Here is an 18727-nt window from a genome sequence, read left to right on the forward strand (position 1 = left end):
GGAGGTAAAAAACAAACATTCTGCAATATGAAAATAGAGACGATCAACAAACGTTGAAGAGTTTCAGAAGGAGCATTTTATGAAGGACGGCTGTATAGAAACCATATCAACGACCACGTTGTACATAAAGCTACTTCACATACTCTTGACTTCCACCTTTTGCACCATCTCATTTTCATACATCTAAAAGCACAAAAAAAACGAGATCACACGTTCACGAATAGGATTTAAAACATTTATTACCTCTATGTTTCTCTTCATTCATTCATTCACATAATAAATGGAGGCATTTAGACGTCAAACGTCATCATTCATCTCCATTTCAAGAAATGCATTCACACCTTTACAGAAGAAGAGTGTTTGAGGCTTCAGTTTGAATTCTGCGATCCTGAGATGACATGAAATACAAGGACCTGGAGGTCAGTGAGACGAGAGTTTCCACCTCGATCAAAGGCACGTCGGTAGTAAAGTTCAGTTCACCAACAGTCAGCTTTCTCTGCCCGTGAGTTCCCTTGTTGTTGATGTAGAAACTACAATAGTAAACATCTGCTGCTACTGAGGAGACAAACACTATAAAATGTTCCCAATCAGCGCAGTTACATCCAATACTGAGTTCTTTGTACAAAAAAGATCGTCTTCACTCGTTCCGTCTTCAAGAAGTCGTGGTTACACTCGTCTTTTCAACGCATTAACTGTCAATTCTGTACGCTCCAGGATCAACCAGACCTCTTGGCAAAGTAGACTGGATCACAGTGAGTTCAGATCTCAGTGAGGTTTGGACACAATGCGGACACGATTTGAACACAATGCGGACACAATGGGGACACGATTTGGACACAATGGGGACACGATTTGGACACAATTTGGACACGATTTGAACACAATGCGGACACAATGGGGACACGATTTGGACATAATGCGGACGATTTGGACACAATGTGGACAATTTATCAAACGAAAGTCTCCGCACAGCGGAGTTCTGATCCGACGCATCCGATCACAAAAGTCGCATTAAAAAAAAAAAAGACAAGTGTAACCACGGCAACAGATAAAACGGCCTCAATCCCGACACATCTGACGACGTGAAAGCGAGACATCGAGTGTGTCAACAACTTTACAGAAGAATAAAACATCTCTTCATCCAATGAAACATGTGCATCAGTGTTTCAGTTCAAGGTACTGGAATAACGCCAGTGAGTCCACAACACCGTGTGTGTGTGTGTGTGTGTGTGTGTGTGTGTGTGTGTGTGTGTGTGTGTGTGTGTGTGTGTGTGTGTGTGTGTGTTTGTGCGCGTTTGTGCGTTTGTCAGTCCATGTCATCTTTTAGTAGAGGGTCTCTCCTCGCGGTTGAAGCTGATGTGTCGTCCTCTTCACATTCACTTCTCTGCGTTGAGGAGCAGAAGAGAGACGGAGCGTTAGGAAGCGTTCAGAAGATAAAAGACTGAAACAGACGCGAGCTGAACACCAGATTAAAGGAAACCGTCTCAAGCAGACAGCGTCTCAGTGCTCGTGTGCTTCCTGTACAAACTTAAATCAGGAAATGTGCCCGACTCCTCATCCTTCCATAAATACACGATATTAATGTGTGCACCCACCTTAATTATTGATATACTTCTTCTTTGTTTCATGGTCATGAGCGCCTTTTACCCGCTCTTCATTGGAGACCTAAAAGAAGACAACATTGTCATATTGTTATTGTTATTATTATTATTATTATTATTATTATTATTATTATTATTAATAATAATAATAATAATAATAATAATAATAATAATAATAATAGCAGGAAGTTTCTGCTGGTCTGACTGGTGGTGAGATAAGTTATATTTTAGATTGTGGACATTAGAATCCATGCAAGGAGTCATAATGGATGAGCTCATGCTGTTAACTGTGATTGGTTAGTTCAGTGTCTTCTGATCGTAATCAAACAGTTTAATCTGTAAGCAGCTGTTTTAATGGAGCGATTATCATGCAGCAAAGTCAATTCTTTCTATACTTCCCCAAAAACACGAGAGCTGGACCGGCTGTAATCAGCCATGACATCATCCCAGCGGCAAAAATGTTAAAATATAAAAACGCTTCAGACGTCTGTTCTCACATTGAACGGGAGGCGTTAGCTGCAAACACCGACTGATTCCTAAACGAATCGATATGTTGTTTCTTCTATTAAATAGACATAACTGACATATTCATAATGCTCATATTGTCCAAGCAGCTGTGCAAAAATATATATTTAGTTCAATATCATAGATGATTTAAAAAAATAAATAGAAATTCACATTTAAAAAAGTAATCCGGTGAATTTTTATGTGAGTTTTGAAAAAATAAAAAGTCTTGAAAATTAAAAAAGAATAATAGAAACTGCAGAGAGGATGTTAAACATTTCACTAAATAAATTAGAATTAATGTTTAATTAGAGTGGTTTTAACAACAACAACAACAACAACAACAAAAAATTATAATAAATTAAATTCCAAGAATTTAGAAGAAATTACAAATATTCTGATTCATCGTGAAGAAAAATAGAAATCAAGTCAGATCACTGCAGTTATAAATCAAGTGATTTAATCAGTCATGAGTTACTAAATGATTGAGGTCAGAGGTCAGGTTGTTTTACTAACTGCAGGGTTGTCTTCTCCCGTGGAAGTCATCGTCACATGTGAACGAGACCTCTGCAAACATAAAGCATCAGAACACACTTTGAACCAATTTCTCTTCTTAAAAACTAAACGTTTAGCTCTTAGCAAACGGGTCATGTGACTCAAGGAGCCGCTACCAGACCATAAAAACACTCATGAACCGGCTGATTCACGGTATTTATACAACATCAAGAGTAACTGAAGTGACGGGGGACATGCTGACAGCTTAAATAATATAGGGTTAGCCAGGGCGTAGCTTAGCTTAGCACAAAGACTGGAAACAGAGGGAAACAGCTAGCCAAAAGGTTACAAAATCCACCGACCAACACTTCTAAAGATCACCAACTATCACGTTCTGTCTCGTCTGTCGTATGAGACCGTCGGACGAGGATTGTGTGACTTTGAACTCTTAAATTTGTGTTTTCTCTTTTCGGTGTCTAAAATACATACAAACTTCAGTCTCTCCTTTTTTTAGCGGGTGAACATGCGTCACTGTGCGACATGCTACATGCATCACACACACACACACACACACACACACACTACCTTCACTTTGTGATGCACCAGGGAGGCGATGAGTATGGTGGCCAGGCCGAGGGCGATGAAGCCGTACTGCATGTAGTCCATCACAGCCGGGAGAACCACCAGGTTGGTGTGGAACGTAGTGAGGATGGGTCCGTCTATGTAGCCGCTCTGCAGGAGGTACACACACACACACACACACACACACACACACACACACACACACACACACACACACACACACATGAACAAAAGCTTCTTTCTATTATTATTATTATTATTATTATTATTATTATTATTATTATCTATTCTGACCGTGTAGGATGGTAACCAAGTACATTCACACAAGTACAATTTTGATGTACTTGTACTTTACCCAAGTATATGCATTTTCTCCTCTACTACACAAATGTCTCCACTACATTTATTTGACAGCTTTAAATACTTTACTTATTAATGCATCAATAATTATAATCTAACAACATGTAATATTTATACATATTTTGACAGGGTCGATTTTGCATAATGAGTACTTGTAGTTTTGGTAATTTAAGTATATTTTGATGCCAATACGTAAAATCTAACAAAGTATTTTTATATTAAATTCAAGTAAAAGATCTGAATTCATCTTCCAGCACTAATTTGTTTCATGAGTAAACTTAAAAAGATGTAAATATCTGAGGTTCGACGTCTCTTTGTGGTCGAAACAGAACAGAAACACTTAAGTCTGATTATGAATTATCTTTATATAAGTTTTCAAAAATTATTTTATGTTTAAATGCAGAATTCTGCAAACATTTCCCTTTTCTGCTCTTTGCCATTTGTAGAATATTGATAAAATGACCCGACTGTTATAAAGAGAATTAGTTTGATCGTTTTATTTTGAAACGTCGTGATGCTCATACGAACGTTGCTGCACCAGGTTTATTAATGAGTTGCAACATTTTGTCTTTTTACAAATATTGAGGAAACTGAAGCAAATACTGTGAAATACTGCAAGAAAGAAACAGACAGTAAGAACTTTTAAAAACTTTGATGACTCGAGTTATATTTCAATAAAAAGACAACTCACCTCCTCGAACCAGATCATCGGCATCACCACCTCAGCAATCTTACCAGTTTCTCTACAAGGACAAAGAAATGAAATAAAAACACTCCACGTCAGCGCTGAAGAAAAGCAGGAAGTAGCCTCCAGCCTTTTGATATCAAACGATGAATAAACACAATACACGATGAGCGTTTGACGGAGCTCTGGGGACGAACTTCCTTACGTGATGGCCGACACTCTCTTCATGTAGAGGTTGAGCTGCAGACGGATGGACACGTTCAGAGGGACGCCCGTCAGCTGCAACGACACGATCACATCTCAGAGAGCAATAAGGAAAGACTTCAAAAACAACGTATTCTATATACGCTCAATAAAGAAATGTTCCCATGTAACCAAACATGGTACACAAAAGAAGGAAATCCTCATGTGGGAGCGATCCCTTTGAAGATTTTAGACAACGATTCACTCTTTTGTCTTCCAGTTTTAACCGCCAAACTTTTTCCACTGTTCTTCCTACCGTCTTTGTACCACGCCATAAAATACCGCCCAAAAAATATCCATTTCCTCCATGTTTTTATTAATAAATGTAGTATAAATGAGTCTCTGACTGCTGAGTGAACAAACCCCTCTGTAGAAAGCTTCAGAACATAGAGAGGAATGAAAGTGTAAAGTTTGGTGTATGTCAGAGCTACTGAAGTGGAGATTTCTGGATCAGAGTCTGAGGAAAAAGTCATTTAGAGAAAACGTCCTTTAAAGAGACGTTTAGTTAAAGTACAGACATTCAAAAAACGAACTCATAGATATCACCATGAAACTTCACCAGTTCACTACTGACATTAAGACGATGATCTTTTGTATTACAAGTTTTCTAAAATGTGATGTTTAAATATGCAAATGAGGCATTATCTTATTAAATATAATTTCCTCCATGTTTTTATTAATGACTGTTGTATAAATGAGTCTCTGAATGCTGTGTGAACAAACCCCTCTGTAGAAAGAGGAATGAAAGTGTAAAGTTTGGTGTAATGTGAGACAGAGAAACCAGAGAAACCACAAACAATGTGCCCCGGAAATGTTTCCTACGGTTAAAGAGAGAAACACTGAAGCTCCTCCAGAATAATAATAATAATAATAATAATAATAATAATAATACGTCACATATACGGTGAGAAGTGGATTGTGGTCATGGAGTTTGTTTGAGATGGACACTTCCTGTGTGTGTTCTCCAGGCTGCACAATAGAGAGTGACTTTCTCACAAGAGTTGTAAACCTTCAAAAACCCTCCAGTGACTTTGTTCAGAAGCTTAATGACTTCCTGTCTCGTTCTCTTTGTAACACCTGCGATGCATTTTCCTGCTTCATGTCCCGTTCTGAACTTGTCGTGCAACTTAACGTTGCTGAAGAAAGACCGGAACAATTAAAAACACCAACCTAAACAGATGGGTTTTTTGTTTTCTGTTGTGAGGAAGAAGCAGAAGTCTCTTTCCCAAAAGGACTAGAAACCCGCTAACATCTGGCTTTTGTCGTCAGAGGGAAATAATCACAGTCAACATTCATTCCCATGACGAAGAACGATCGGCAGTGATGGAAACACGACACCCGGACGCTAACTTCCGCCACTTTTCAGAGCTTTTTTTGGAGATCTCAGCCACGAATTCTGACCGTAAAAGTGTTTGAAGAGACCAACAATGCACCAAAGCACGTGATGAGAAGATCACACGTCTAGTAGTCACAATACAGAGATGCTCATGAAGTCAAGAGGGTACATTTCTTTCCTTATAAATTCATCTATAAATTAGATAATATGTCATTCAAATGTGCTTTAAATGACGTAGACACATCAGGAATCTGTAGTGTGACGCTCACACACCCAGTGTGGCTCAACGTTTTTCCCTTCAACGTTTGAAATGGCTTCATAAAATCCCTCAATCATTAATGTGATATCAATCTACACGTCGCTCGATTCATGCTCTTTTCTTCTTGGAATCTTTTTATACGAGCTGTTACCTGATGTATTTTTTTATTGGAGCCATAGAGCATTTTCTAACAACCCTTAATTCTCAGACAACTGCAATTACGGAGAAATAGTCCAATTTCCAATTACCTTATCACGCCGCAGGTTTGCAGCCAACAGTTCACACAGAACAAACAGCAATAAAAATCAGGTATCATCAAGTTAATTTAGAGACTTTAACAAACATTAACTTCAAACCTCCTCCTCACAGTTTACTACATTATCGGCAGCAGGTCAACACCAACAAACACCAGCTTTGGTACAAATAATCTGATATATGAACATTCATGAATCTGTAGTTTAATTAATTTTACATTAAATATATAAAACATAGATCAACATAAGTTTGGAGACGCTGTATTGAGACGTGTTTGGAAGATCGTTTGGATATTATATTTAGATAAGATACTTTAACACTCAATTTGTAATTTTCTCTGATTAAAAACACTGAAAAAAAAAAGCAGCTTTCACGTTAAAGAAATCGGTGTTTCTGCGTCTCTGTTCTGAGGACGCGGTACGTCCTGGAGGAGCTGAGAGCCGAGCTGATGCTAACGTTAGCTCAGCTTGATTATCTGATGACTTAAGATCCAGACGTTCAGGAGATCTGCAGAGGTCTCCTCCTCTCCAAAAAACAATCAAACCCGGAGATAAAAACAAAACAAACAGTAAAAACACTGCATAAAGCAGTTTTTAGCTCTGATAACTTAAGATCCAGACATCCGACGACTAAAATCCTCCAAAAATGTGTCGTACAAATGTGGCTTAAAACTTCTGCCAGAAAACCACAGCGCTGATATGACGCCACTGACAGGCGACCGAATGAAACGCACCGTTTCCTTGATTAAAATTACGGATTTTTCTGGTTTTAAAATTGTTGGAAACATTTTGGATGATACAAGTACATAACTCAACTAAATATATAACACAAGTCTAGAGGTTTTTGGACACATGTTGATCCTTTATAGAACGAAAGAATGCGTTGACACAGAATAATCAGACGCGACCCTTCACCCACGGTCGACCAGAGATTCTTCAGTTTGTGTTGACAGGAAGATTAAAAACTCTCCCTTGATAATGACAAACAACACAAAGATTGCAGGTCTGTGATACGTGATCAGTGAAGACAACCACCGCGCCTCAAGCCGCCTTATGTCCCCTGAAGCCTCGTCTCTCACCTGCAAGTTCAGCTTCAAGCAATTCCTCTGGTTTACAACACAGATCGTTAAATCTGCAATTAAGTGCTAACTGTATCTCCTGGTATATATCAAAATACCGCTCTCATCTTCCTGTAAAACCTTTCTGATGACTCATAAATGAAACCGATCAGATGTGATTTGTAATACATTTTAGAGAGGATGTATTTTTTTATAAATAATTTGCATTATTTGGGGGGATACAAACATATTTTGTGTGATTATTTACTTATAATTCAAAGGATTTCTGTTTTGAAAATGCACAGTTTTCGCATTACGGTTACAGGAATCACGTCTGTGTATCAACGACAGGAAAGACACAAAGGTTGACATTTGAATGTAAGTTTAGAGGGAACAAATTATGAAAACAATGGAGTTGGACTCTTTTGGCATCACCAAAAGTTTTTCTAAATTTATTTTATAGACCTTGAGGAGGCGTATCAATGAATCTTTTTCATGCCATCGATGTGTGTAGGGAGTCAACAGGAAGTGTGTGTGTGTGTGTGTGTGTGTGTGTGTGTGTGTGTGTGTGTGTGTGTGTGTGTGTGTGTGTGTGTGTGTGTGTGTGTGCGCTCACTGGATGGATGTCTATGAAGAGGCCGTGCTTGTCCTCTGTTGGTTTGAGGCCCTGAACGAAGTCCAGCAGCACAGGATCGGCATTAAAGAAGTGAGGATGAGAGATGAAGACCGGAGAGTCTGGAAACAAGAAACAAATAGAAACAAAGTCATTTCACTTAAAGTATTTGTTGTTGCTATTTTTGCACTTTTTTATTAATCTCAGGTGTCGAAACTAGAGGTTGAAAACAAATTTGTGAGACATAACAACTTTTTCTTAAAAAAGTAAATAAGTGAGCAAGTAAAAAAACAAAACAACACGCATTACACACACACACACACACACACACACACACACACACACACACACACACACACACACAAACATGTCTTTAGTGCAGAATAACACAGAATAACATCAATCATGTTTTAAATATGAAACTATTGACATGTCTCCAGCCTCTCCTCTCCTCTCCTCTCCTCGTTCACTTCCTGAAGTTCAGTCAAAGTTTCTCTGATTTGTTGTCACATGACTGTTGGTCTCAGATGAATCAATCATGACTTCATAGTTTCACTGAGGAGCTCACAAGTTAATGTTTTTACACAATCTGGTTAAAGTAAACTTTAAGCAGTAAGCTTTATTTTAAATGAGAACATGTAGAATAAAATGTTTTTGATGAAATATCAGAATTTTCTGACGGAAGCGTTCGTCACATATGATGTGTTCAAAGACCATCGGAAAGATGAAAATATGACGATAATGAAAATGAAAACATGCTTTTCAATCCTGCTGCTGCTGGGTTTTTGGGGTTCAGAGATTGCTTAAATTCAGAACCTGTTTGACTCACTGTGTCGGCAGCTGCTGACGTTCAGCAGACCCGACTGTCTGCAGGGGCAGAAGCCCTCGTTGGGAGTGTAATCCGTCCCGTTGGCGAACATGGTTTTGGGAGCGACGTATCGAAACAGAGGGATACCCTTCATCTCTCCATCTCGCTGGTAAACAAGCTCCAGAGATCTGAAACAACACAAAGAGATCTGAGGATGCAGAAAGAGACAGAGAGACGGAGACGGAGACAGAGAGACAGAGACGGAGACAGAGACAGAGACAGACAGAGAGGTTTACCTGCAAGCGTCTGGGCTGTAGAAAGGCAAAGTGCTCTCTCTGGTCATGAAGGGAGGCCACAACTGTCCAGCTGTTCCGTTGATCATGTTGCACTGAGGAGTCTTCCAGTTGCTCAGCTGCAACAACAGAGACGACAGTGGGTCACATGTGAAAGTAGAAGAAGAGCTCTCACAGTAAAACCTGCAGGCGTGGAGGCGTCACCTTCGTCAGGCCGTTCCACGAGTCCACTTTGTGGACTTTCCTGATGTCGTCCTGTCCCGTGTGGATGGTGAACAGGCCGGTGTTGGAGTTGTTGAACTAAATAAAAAGACACAGTTTTGAACACTTCTTAATGCACAAGCTTATTATGCACACAGAGCACAAGATGACATTTTAAAATTATTATTATTATTTGACGTGTCAAAAACCCAAAAATATTCAATCAATGTTTACTGAGGTAATAAATCGAGAGAGATAAAACAGAGAAAAACAGCAAATTCTCACTTTTCACATGTTGTGACGTCGTTGGACTGAAAAGGTGACAGATTGTAAAGCTCCGGGTTAACTTCATGTATTTACAGAAGAAATAAAAGACATCTGCCGGCTTTAATTGGTTGTTCCTCGTCACATGACTAAATTGACAGCGATGGAAACACGCCGTTTTCACGACATTGTTTTTGCAGAATGAACATTCGCTCAGAATGAAAGCGGTTTCAGCGTGCATGCGCCTCATTTTGACGTGTGAAATAACTTCATTCTTTGAACTTTCCTCACATATTTTTCTCTCTGACATCGGGGGGGGGGGGGGGTGTTAAAACTGGACTTCACAAACCACTTCAAACACTCACTTCAGCAAAGAGTCCAAATTTGCCCGTGGAGGGCAGCATGCCGGGCAGGTATTTATTGAGGAAGTCCACCAGCCCGCTGTCATAACCCCACATCAGCTCCCCCACCGTCTTGGTGAGGAACGGCCCCTCGTTGAAGGTCTTGAAGGTGGCGCTGATCATTAAACGCACCGCGAATGGAAGGTTTTCCATCATGATTGATGCGCCCTGAAAAAAAACAAAAACAGATGTGAGTAAAAAATGTAGAAAACAAGACAAACAAGAGAAATGTGTAAGAAGGATATTAGACATACAGTATTTATGTATTAAATATATTTGCACCATCTCAACACAAAATACCCACAAATCAATTAAATCTGCTGCAAGTAAAACTTAACAGAAAAGTGGACCCCACTTTGAGAATCACTGCACTAGAGAACGTGTATCGATGATGACGCAGCAGAAATGAAGTCTTACCAGCACCAACATGTTCGGAATGGTGACGACTTCGGACTCGTTCCCTACAGACATGGACGGCTCGAAGAAGTACCGCCTGTACTCTCGGTAGGAAACCGTCCCGTTAGCGTGAAACGTGATGTTGTCCTTCTGGATGCGTTTTCTGAAAAGCAGAAAATAAAAAAAAAAAATAAAAAAATTAAAAATCATACTTTTGTCGTACCGAGGTCTGTCTGAACATGTTCCTATTAATGTCCAAATGAGAGAAGATCTGAGCTCACAAAAATATTGATACACTTTTTTTTATTGCTTATTGTTTCTAACTCTCTGACACCAAACAGAGTGTTATTTGCACTTGTCCCATTTTACTCACTGTGGTCTTGTTTTTCACAGCAATACATATAATATACACTATGATATATAAAAGTCCTGCACCTCTGTGGAAATCATGGTAGAAGTAAACAGTCTATTTTTTTGCAAGAAACAAGAAAGATTTTGACGTATTATCACCATTTTAAGCTTGGATTTGTTTGTTTTTTAGTTGACTCAAGCGTTCATCACACATTTGGGTTTCGATGTAAGCACTTTGAAATGTGCAGTATAAATAAATCAGCATCGTATTTTCTATTTAACTTCCTCCAGGATATTCACATTGACATTTAGAATAAGAAGTAAAGCTCAGAGCTCTTTGTAGTTGAGATGCAAACACAACATTATCTATTAATAAGTATTCAGGCATCTGTGCAGGAAACTGGAGACGGTTTTATGGACAAAGCCTTTACATAACATTGTTTTTGTGATGCAACCAGCTGACATTATCTCCAACAGGTCTTCTCTGTCTGATAACCTGGATAACCTCTTAACTCCACACTGCAGGCGAGGAGCTGAGCGATCTGTGAAAGGCTGCAGGAGAAGCTACCGACGGCATCTCTCACAGCCAAACTGCACACAATCACAGTTTAAAAAGCCGGGAGTCATTTTGACGTCACCTGTTGGTTTGTGGACGTTTTGGAGCCTCGAGTTCAGAGATTTAAAAAACTAATATTCAAAAATACAATCAAAGAATCCCATTGTGGAAACCAGTGATTCTAAATTCCTGTTTGCTTATAAAGGCCGTCACCATCTTGTTTTTTTGCAACAAGTGAACAGGAAGTGACCATATCTGGACTGAGGAGGAGTGACGTAGAGACACTGTATACGTCTCTGGTAGAGACCTGTCAATCACTGTGTAGCCCCGCCCCTAAAGCATACCCTGCTTTATGGTCTGTTTGACTCTAAATGGACCATAATTTACTAAATGAACATCATGCTGTATTGAAGAAGACTTGAAACTAGAGATTGAGACCATAAACTCATGTTTACAATGTTTACTGAGGTAATAAATCAAGAGAGACGTAGAGTCATTTTCTCATAGACTTCTATACAACCAGAGGAGTCGCCCCCTGATGGACACTAGAGAGAATGCAGCTTTAACACATGAAGCTTTGACTTCACTTTATAGAACCGGAGGTTCTGCACAAATGGTGAAATAAAGCAACCGTCTGAAGAGCAGAAACAAGCTGTTATTGATCGGCTCTCTGAATGCTGAAGGCGTTTATCAGCGGCCGTCGACAGACAATTACAGTCAGACATCTATCACCTTAACAATATACATCACTGATGAAAGGACTTCTGTCTCAGCAGGATTTGTAAAAACGGGATGCAGGCATTCATCTGCAGCAGACTCCATCACATCGCTCCAGCTCAGAGATCTTTACATCGGCTTCCTGTCCCTCAAAGTATTGATCGTATTGATCTGATTTATGTCTCATCTTCTGCTGCGTTATGAACCATTAGCTCTGCTTTCTGTCCTCAAACACGGTTTATGCTCCAAATAAAAACCAAATATCTGGAACTAACTCCCAGAAAACTGCAGCTCTCACTTCTTTTAAATCAAGGCTGAAGACTTGATTTATTAAACAGCTCTGTAGCTTTTATTCTTCTATTTAATACTAGTAATATGTTCTATTCTCTTTGCTCTTAAGTGTTTTTAAATTGTATTTAAAATGTCCTTCTATAACATGTTTCCTTTGTAGTTTATATTTTATGTAAATCACTTCAGCCTTGTTGCTGAAATTATGCATTTTTATTATTTTACCACCATTATTCTATTGTTATAACATTATTATGATATTGTATGTAATCGTGTGTCACCACGCTTCTGAAACCAAACCTCCGTCCTCTGTATCAAAGTACACGTTGTACTACGAATGTGATACAGTGATGGGATAAGAGGATGAAGGTAGATAAGATTAGACGAGAGGAAGAAGAACAGAAACTGTTTCGCTAAATGTGGTGAAAGTACAAAAACTTTCTCAGTACTGACTGAAATTTGTATTTGAGTATTTTTATTATTACTTAAACAAAGTAAGACAACATTAAACTTTTGACAACTTTGAAAAGTAAAAAAAAGTATCTTTAACTTCAAATTAAATATTTCAGCAATTATTTTAAAGAGTCTTTATGTTATTATCAATAACATCAGTGCATTTTACACACGGCTCATACTGGTTAAACTTAAGAAGCGCACTGAGACTAAACTTCGTAAAAACGTCTTCTACTGTCAAACAAATGATCACATAAACATTACAGCGCCTAATCAGCTGACCTTATTTGGAGGCCATTACAGCAAACATTACGAAAAACAGCGCGGACCAGATTAGATAAGACGAGCTTACTTAACACCAGGAGGATAATTAGACCTCTGAACTCTCTGACTGATGAGATTATTCAATGTGTCTCTGAGAGAACGTGTTTCCTAACAGGCCAGATGTCTCTTCTTCCTCTAGAGCTCCGTTTAAAAACACATCAACGTTGCACCAAATGTGGATTCATCCGCCGCTGAAAATAGTCCCCAACAAATGCACTATTTCATCCCGTTTGAGAAACCATTGCTGAAAATGAATACTGATGTAAATTAGGTATTTTTAATGGGATTTTAAGGGGATAATTAATGCATTGTTATATTCATATTTCTAAGAGATTATTAACACAATTAAAGGGCATTTTTAAGCGTAACAAAGTCTTTAAATTGACCCAATAACATGAAGCCATCCCTTAATGAATACCTTAAAAGAGCATTAACTTGTCAGTTAAGGTGGAATGGCTTCCATGATGCTTTTTATGGGATTATTATCTCTTAAAAACAACTTAAACTGAGCAGATAATCCATTAAAAACTGCTTTTATATATTAATAAAATATTAATACATTTATCCATTGATTTCCCCAAACATGGGCTGAAGCCATGAATATGAATCCTGAAAGAAATTCTTTTCTTTTTAAATGTAAGAATGAAGATTTAGATGTTATTCTGTAAATTTAAAGTTTTTTTTATATCCTTCTGCCACAAACACTCACTAGAGCCCTAAATGTGGATTCATCCGCCAATAAAAACTACAGTGAGCAGCTGTTTCAGTAGATCACTTACGAAACTTTGTGTTTTTAAAGATAAACTTCTTGAGGAAACAATGGGCCGCAGGAACGAGTCCTAAAACCCAGACATGAGTCAGCAATTTACACTTCCTGTTCCCTCGTCTAGAAGTGTTTTTGTTTAGAAGTCTGAAATAAAGTCTGTGTTTAACGCCAGTGTAGAGTCATTTTCTCATAGACTTCTATACAACCAGAGGAGTCGCCCCCTGATGGACACTAGAGAGAATGCAGCTTTAACACATGAAGCTCTGACTTCACTCTTCAGGTTGTCTCCTGGTTTATTGTGGAGAGAACCAGTGTGATGCTAACTTCTAAAAATCCATCATCCCTGCAGCTCTGTATAGAGAGACGTGTTGTCTGTTTGAGTCTTCTACATATAAGAACAATCAATGAACATTACATCCTTCAAGGAGAAGCTTTTTAAATGCAATGACTCCTAAAAATGTGCAACCTAAAGACACTTAAGAACATTACTGTTCCTTTGAACATTGGAAATTAACTGAAAGTTACTCTGAAGATTCTCTGAAGTAAGCAAGAAGGAGAGTTATGAAATCATCGTGTTACAACTTTTACTTTACATACCTCTACTACATAATAATCTAGGGCGATGTAAGGATGGCGTATTGTTTCTAGAGAACACTCGGCCCCCTAAAGTTCCCCCTCGTTCACCATATGGAATCATTATGCAACGATACTTGGAGTACGTCCCACTGAGGTACAGAGGAAACTCAATTACAGGCATGTAGACTTGACCTACATATTGCATGTGGAGCACATAGTGTTCCTGAAAGTGGTCCAAACAAACATGAAGACACATCTGGGCTCCTTCAATCCAGCTGCTTATGGTCAGTTTGGTTTTTAAGGGATGCAATAAGTTAAAAAAAAGAAGACAATTGTGTATATGGATATGTAGGTATATGGGCATGTATGTGTGTATGTGGTTTTTAATTTATTTATATATATATATTTTATTTTGCTGTTTCTTTAATTATTTGTATTATTTATTTATTTTTATTTATTTATTTAGCTGTTTCTTCAATTATTTGTATTGTTTTTTTATTAATTTATTTTATTTTATTTATTTATTTATAAAAAAAATGTTTAACTGTTTTTTATCGTTTTATTTTATTTTTTTTTTAAATAAAAGCATGTGTGAGTTTCTAAAGACTTGATGAAGTCTAAAGTGAGCACCTGTACACAAAGGGTCCTCTCTGCTCCACCATGGGCTTCTCTCCATTCAGGATCTCTTTGGGGTTCAGGACGTTGAAGAAGTAGACGGACATGAAGAACGGCACCGGGACGTCCTTCCACATGGTGTAGGACATCTCGTTCTTCGGGTCGATCACCGTGTTCTGAAATCATGAGAAGAAGAAGAAGAAGAAGAAGAAGAAGAAGAAGAAGAAGAAGAAGGGATGTAATGATACATTATTGTATTATATTCAATGCTTTCTCAGAAAACGACAAAAAATAGTGAAACGTCTCTTATTTTACTCGACCGACAATCCCCCCAAAAAACTCCAAAAGACATTTATTATAAAAAAATATTAAAGAAAAGCATCAAATCTTCACATTAAGAAGTGAGAACCAGCAGAACTCGACATGAAGAGACGTAAAACAAAGAATTAGATTCAGTTAAAAAACAAAGAAAAGTTAATCTTGATTACGTGGTTTTAATTCCTTAATTCAGCATCACATCTGATCCCAAGAATATGTTTTTATCCTGAAAGAGAGATGTAAATAAGTAAGTAAGAGTAGACAGATCATGTGACTTCTTCTCACTTCTTTTCCTTTAATCAAACGTTTGGTTCATTAAATCTCAGAAACCATCTTCACACGTCTCTTCGTCTGACCAACACTCAAAAACTTTAAAAAGGTGTTCAGTTTATAATCATATAAAAACAGAGAGAAGGCAACAAATCCTCATAATCTACCAACTGGAGCTGGTGGATATTACTTAGTTACTCAAGTACAAAGTATCTCTTTTGAATATCATCTGTAAAAAGCAGTATAATTTAAAGTATTTAAGTATTAATTACATAGAAAAGCTATACAACTTTAAGTTTAAGTACATGAAACCCACCACATGCATGTACTAAGAAGTACTCAGATTTACTTTTACTTTACGTAAAAGTAGAAATACCACAGTCTAAAAATACTGCATTACAAGTTCAGTGCAGGTATATCAGCTAAGTACTATAAGCTAAATGTACATAAAGTACCACAAGTATAAGTACTTTAGTATATACACTTCTTATATTTTCACATTATTTCTTTCTTTTACTACACGTTTCTGCTCGTTTGTGTGTCGATATTCAGTCGTGTTTGATGAGTAATACTGAGTTTTTATATTAAATATAAGCAGGAATAAGCTCTCACACTTCTGTCCTCTCCTGTACTCTTAAATACTGCTGTTGTTTAATGTAATTTATATTTTTAGTACTGTGCAAATGAATTAAAGCTACATTAACAGTCAACTAATCGATTTTTTTAATTAATTTTGAATGCAAAAATGGCAGAAAATGTTTTTTTCTTCAAATATAACAAATATATTAAACTGAATATCTTTTGATTTTAGACTGACAAACGAGACATTTAAAAGACATCACCTTGAACGATGAGACACTGGGACAGACACTGGGACAGACACTGGGATGGACATTTCTTATATCATTCAGTGCTTATAGACCAATTAATCAATAACTAAATAATATTTGTTTTGCATTTCCTCCCCAGTGTTGAGCTCTACTCAGCAGCACGTCACCCTCTCGCTGCACACATGTCTCTGTTAAAGTCACAAACACTCTACAGTAACCAGACTCCATGCATTTTATCACCTATTAACAGTTTGTTTGCATGCACGCGCCTTTCCATCATGTATTGTTGTGCTCACGCGGCCCTCTGGAGCCCTTTGAGACGTTCGGCTGTGATTACGCGATGAAACGAACCCTGACCCAGCACATTAAAACGAGTCTTTGTACTAAACGTCCCGAGTGAACGCGCTGCTTACCTTCACCACCTGGTCGTCGATGATTATCGGTCCCACAAAAGTAAGAACAGTCCCGAAGAACACCATGAGCACACCGGACACTATGAACCCCACCGACACTTTGGCTTTATTGATTGCCATGGCTCGTTATTGACAGCTGACGGACAGTGTTTGCAGCTTGTTTACGTCCAGAAAGACAGACTACTAACCGGCTAACTAGAGCTAGCTAACTGCTAAAGACTACAGAACCGTCCCGGACCTGAACTCTGTCGTTTTTAGGTGACAGTCTCCGGTCCAGCCGGCTATTAGTAGTCTTTCTGATCGATGTATTCTATCGGCTGCATATTGTCTCTGCATTTATACTCTGTTTGCCACGCCTCCACCGCGCCGAGGATTCTGGGAAATGTGGTCCCGGCTCCTTCAGCGCTCACTCTCACATTTTTAACCTTTGATACAACAGCGGTGGAAGAAGTTTATTTGCTGAAGTACAAATAGCAATACAATCATGTAAAAGTACTCGATTACAAGTAATAGTCATGCATTCAAAATCCTACTTAAATAGCAGTAATATAAATATATGTATATTAGCAAATTATACTTAAAGTACCAGCAATACAATTACAGGATTTATACAGTATAATGCATAAATATACAATTATATTATATTTACTTTTATTTATCCAGAATAAAAACACAGATAACAGACTTTAAAACACAAAAATATAAAAAATATAAATGTTCAACAGACTTTAAAAACCAGCAAATTACATAAATTAAAGAATTTGTGCTCAGTGTGTTGACATTCATTACTTTAAGTGACTTAATCCTGTCTTTGTTTTTTATTTTTATTCTTCATGCTTAGAATAATAATCTAGTTTAAAATGTCTCTCTAGCACCAACAACTTTAAAAGCGCGTTACACCAAAAACGGTGCAGGTTTTAAGAGTGACGAACATAATTTGTCTGCATGAATGGAGGTTACATTGATAGTTTTTTCGGTTAGTAGAGTTCGCAACATAGGGGTCGGGCCCCTCCAAAGGGCCGCCAGATAAATATGAGGGGTCAGGAGATGATTAATGAGAGAGAAGAAGAAGAAGAAGAAGTTCTGATACAAAGATTGGCAATTATTTTTGACACATAGAAGTTTGAATGGCTCCAATTTTAAGTCTTTTCAGCAGGAAATTACTACAGTTATTGTGAAAAAACAACTAATGATTGAGTCAAAAGTCACAGTTGCCTTATTTTGTTTCAGATCTTGAAATCCTTCATTTATTGTCTCTTCTTTTTGTTTTATTGTTGGAAGTTGTTCACTCCTTTAGACCGCATGGAACACAACAATATCACCAAAGGGAATCTGAAGTTTCACATGGAATAAATTCAGTTAGTTAAGTTAGGAATTTTATTATCCCAAATTGCGGAAAACTGTTTTTTGGCTTCACTATAAAGTGTTAAAACAATACAGAACAAAGACGGGGACACAAACACAAACATATAAGACATAAAGTAATAAAAGTGGAAACTAGCAATTAATTCAGCATCCTGACATTTTTATCTGCGCCTTATAGTCACCAGCTGAGCCACCTAAACAGATTTAACACTTTGGTTATTACAATAATAAACGTACAGATGGACTACATGTGCTCATGAGTGGCGTGGTCCGACACTAAAGACCTCATGTGTCCATGACGGAGCAGCATGTCAGCGTGAAGTCTGCAGAAGAAGCTGCAGCACACATTAGGTTTTATTCACTCGATGAGGTGAAATATCAAATGAATTAACATGCGAGTCCTCAGGGAAGTCTAAAATAAATTGTTCAATGTAGAAAAATGTGTTGTTCTGAAGAAAAACCTCCTTTATTGAATAAAAAGTGAAATGTATGTTACTTACTTTGATCACTTGGTCTTTCATCACAACCGGTC

General features: G+C 37.8%; 1 protein-coding gene across 2 annotated transcripts; it reads right to left on the reverse strand.

The window, feature by feature from the left end:
* Nucleotides 1-221: 221 nt before the first annotated feature.
* Nucleotides 222-17162, reverse strand: scarb1 (scavenger receptor class B, member 1). Of its 2 annotated transcripts, XM_068706361.1 has the most exons (14): nucleotides 16831-17162; nucleotides 15015-15175; nucleotides 10375-10516; nucleotides 9922-10125; nucleotides 9296-9391; nucleotides 9095-9210; nucleotides 8820-8986; nucleotides 7994-8112; nucleotides 4433-4506; nucleotides 4234-4285; nucleotides 3186-3332; nucleotides 2622-2672; nucleotides 1596-1665; nucleotides 222-1384 (listed from the first exon to the last, which is right to left on the reverse strand). In XM_068706361.1, exons 1-13 carry the CDS (start codon nucleotides 16948-16950, stop codon nucleotides 1597-1599), a joined length of 1518 nt encoding a protein of 505 aa, XP_068562462.1. In that variant the 5' UTR covers nucleotides 16951-17162; the 3' UTR covers nucleotides 222-1384; nucleotide 1596. The 2 variants fall into 2 exon arrangements, with proteins under 2 accessions (XP_068562462.1, XP_068562463.1); XM_068706362.1 differs by lacking the exon at nucleotides 2622-2672.
* Between the last annotated feature and the right edge of the window lie 1565 nt (nucleotides 17163-18727).

Source organism: Cebidichthys violaceus, unplaced genomic scaffold (assembly GCF_023349555.1).
Source record: "Cebidichthys violaceus isolate CVI_PGR_0920_01 unplaced genomic scaffold, fCebVio1.0.p SCAF_12, whole genome shotgun sequence".
In the NCBI taxonomy this organism is placed as follows: domain Eukaryota; kingdom Metazoa; phylum Chordata; class Actinopteri; order Perciformes; family Stichaeidae; genus Cebidichthys; species Cebidichthys violaceus.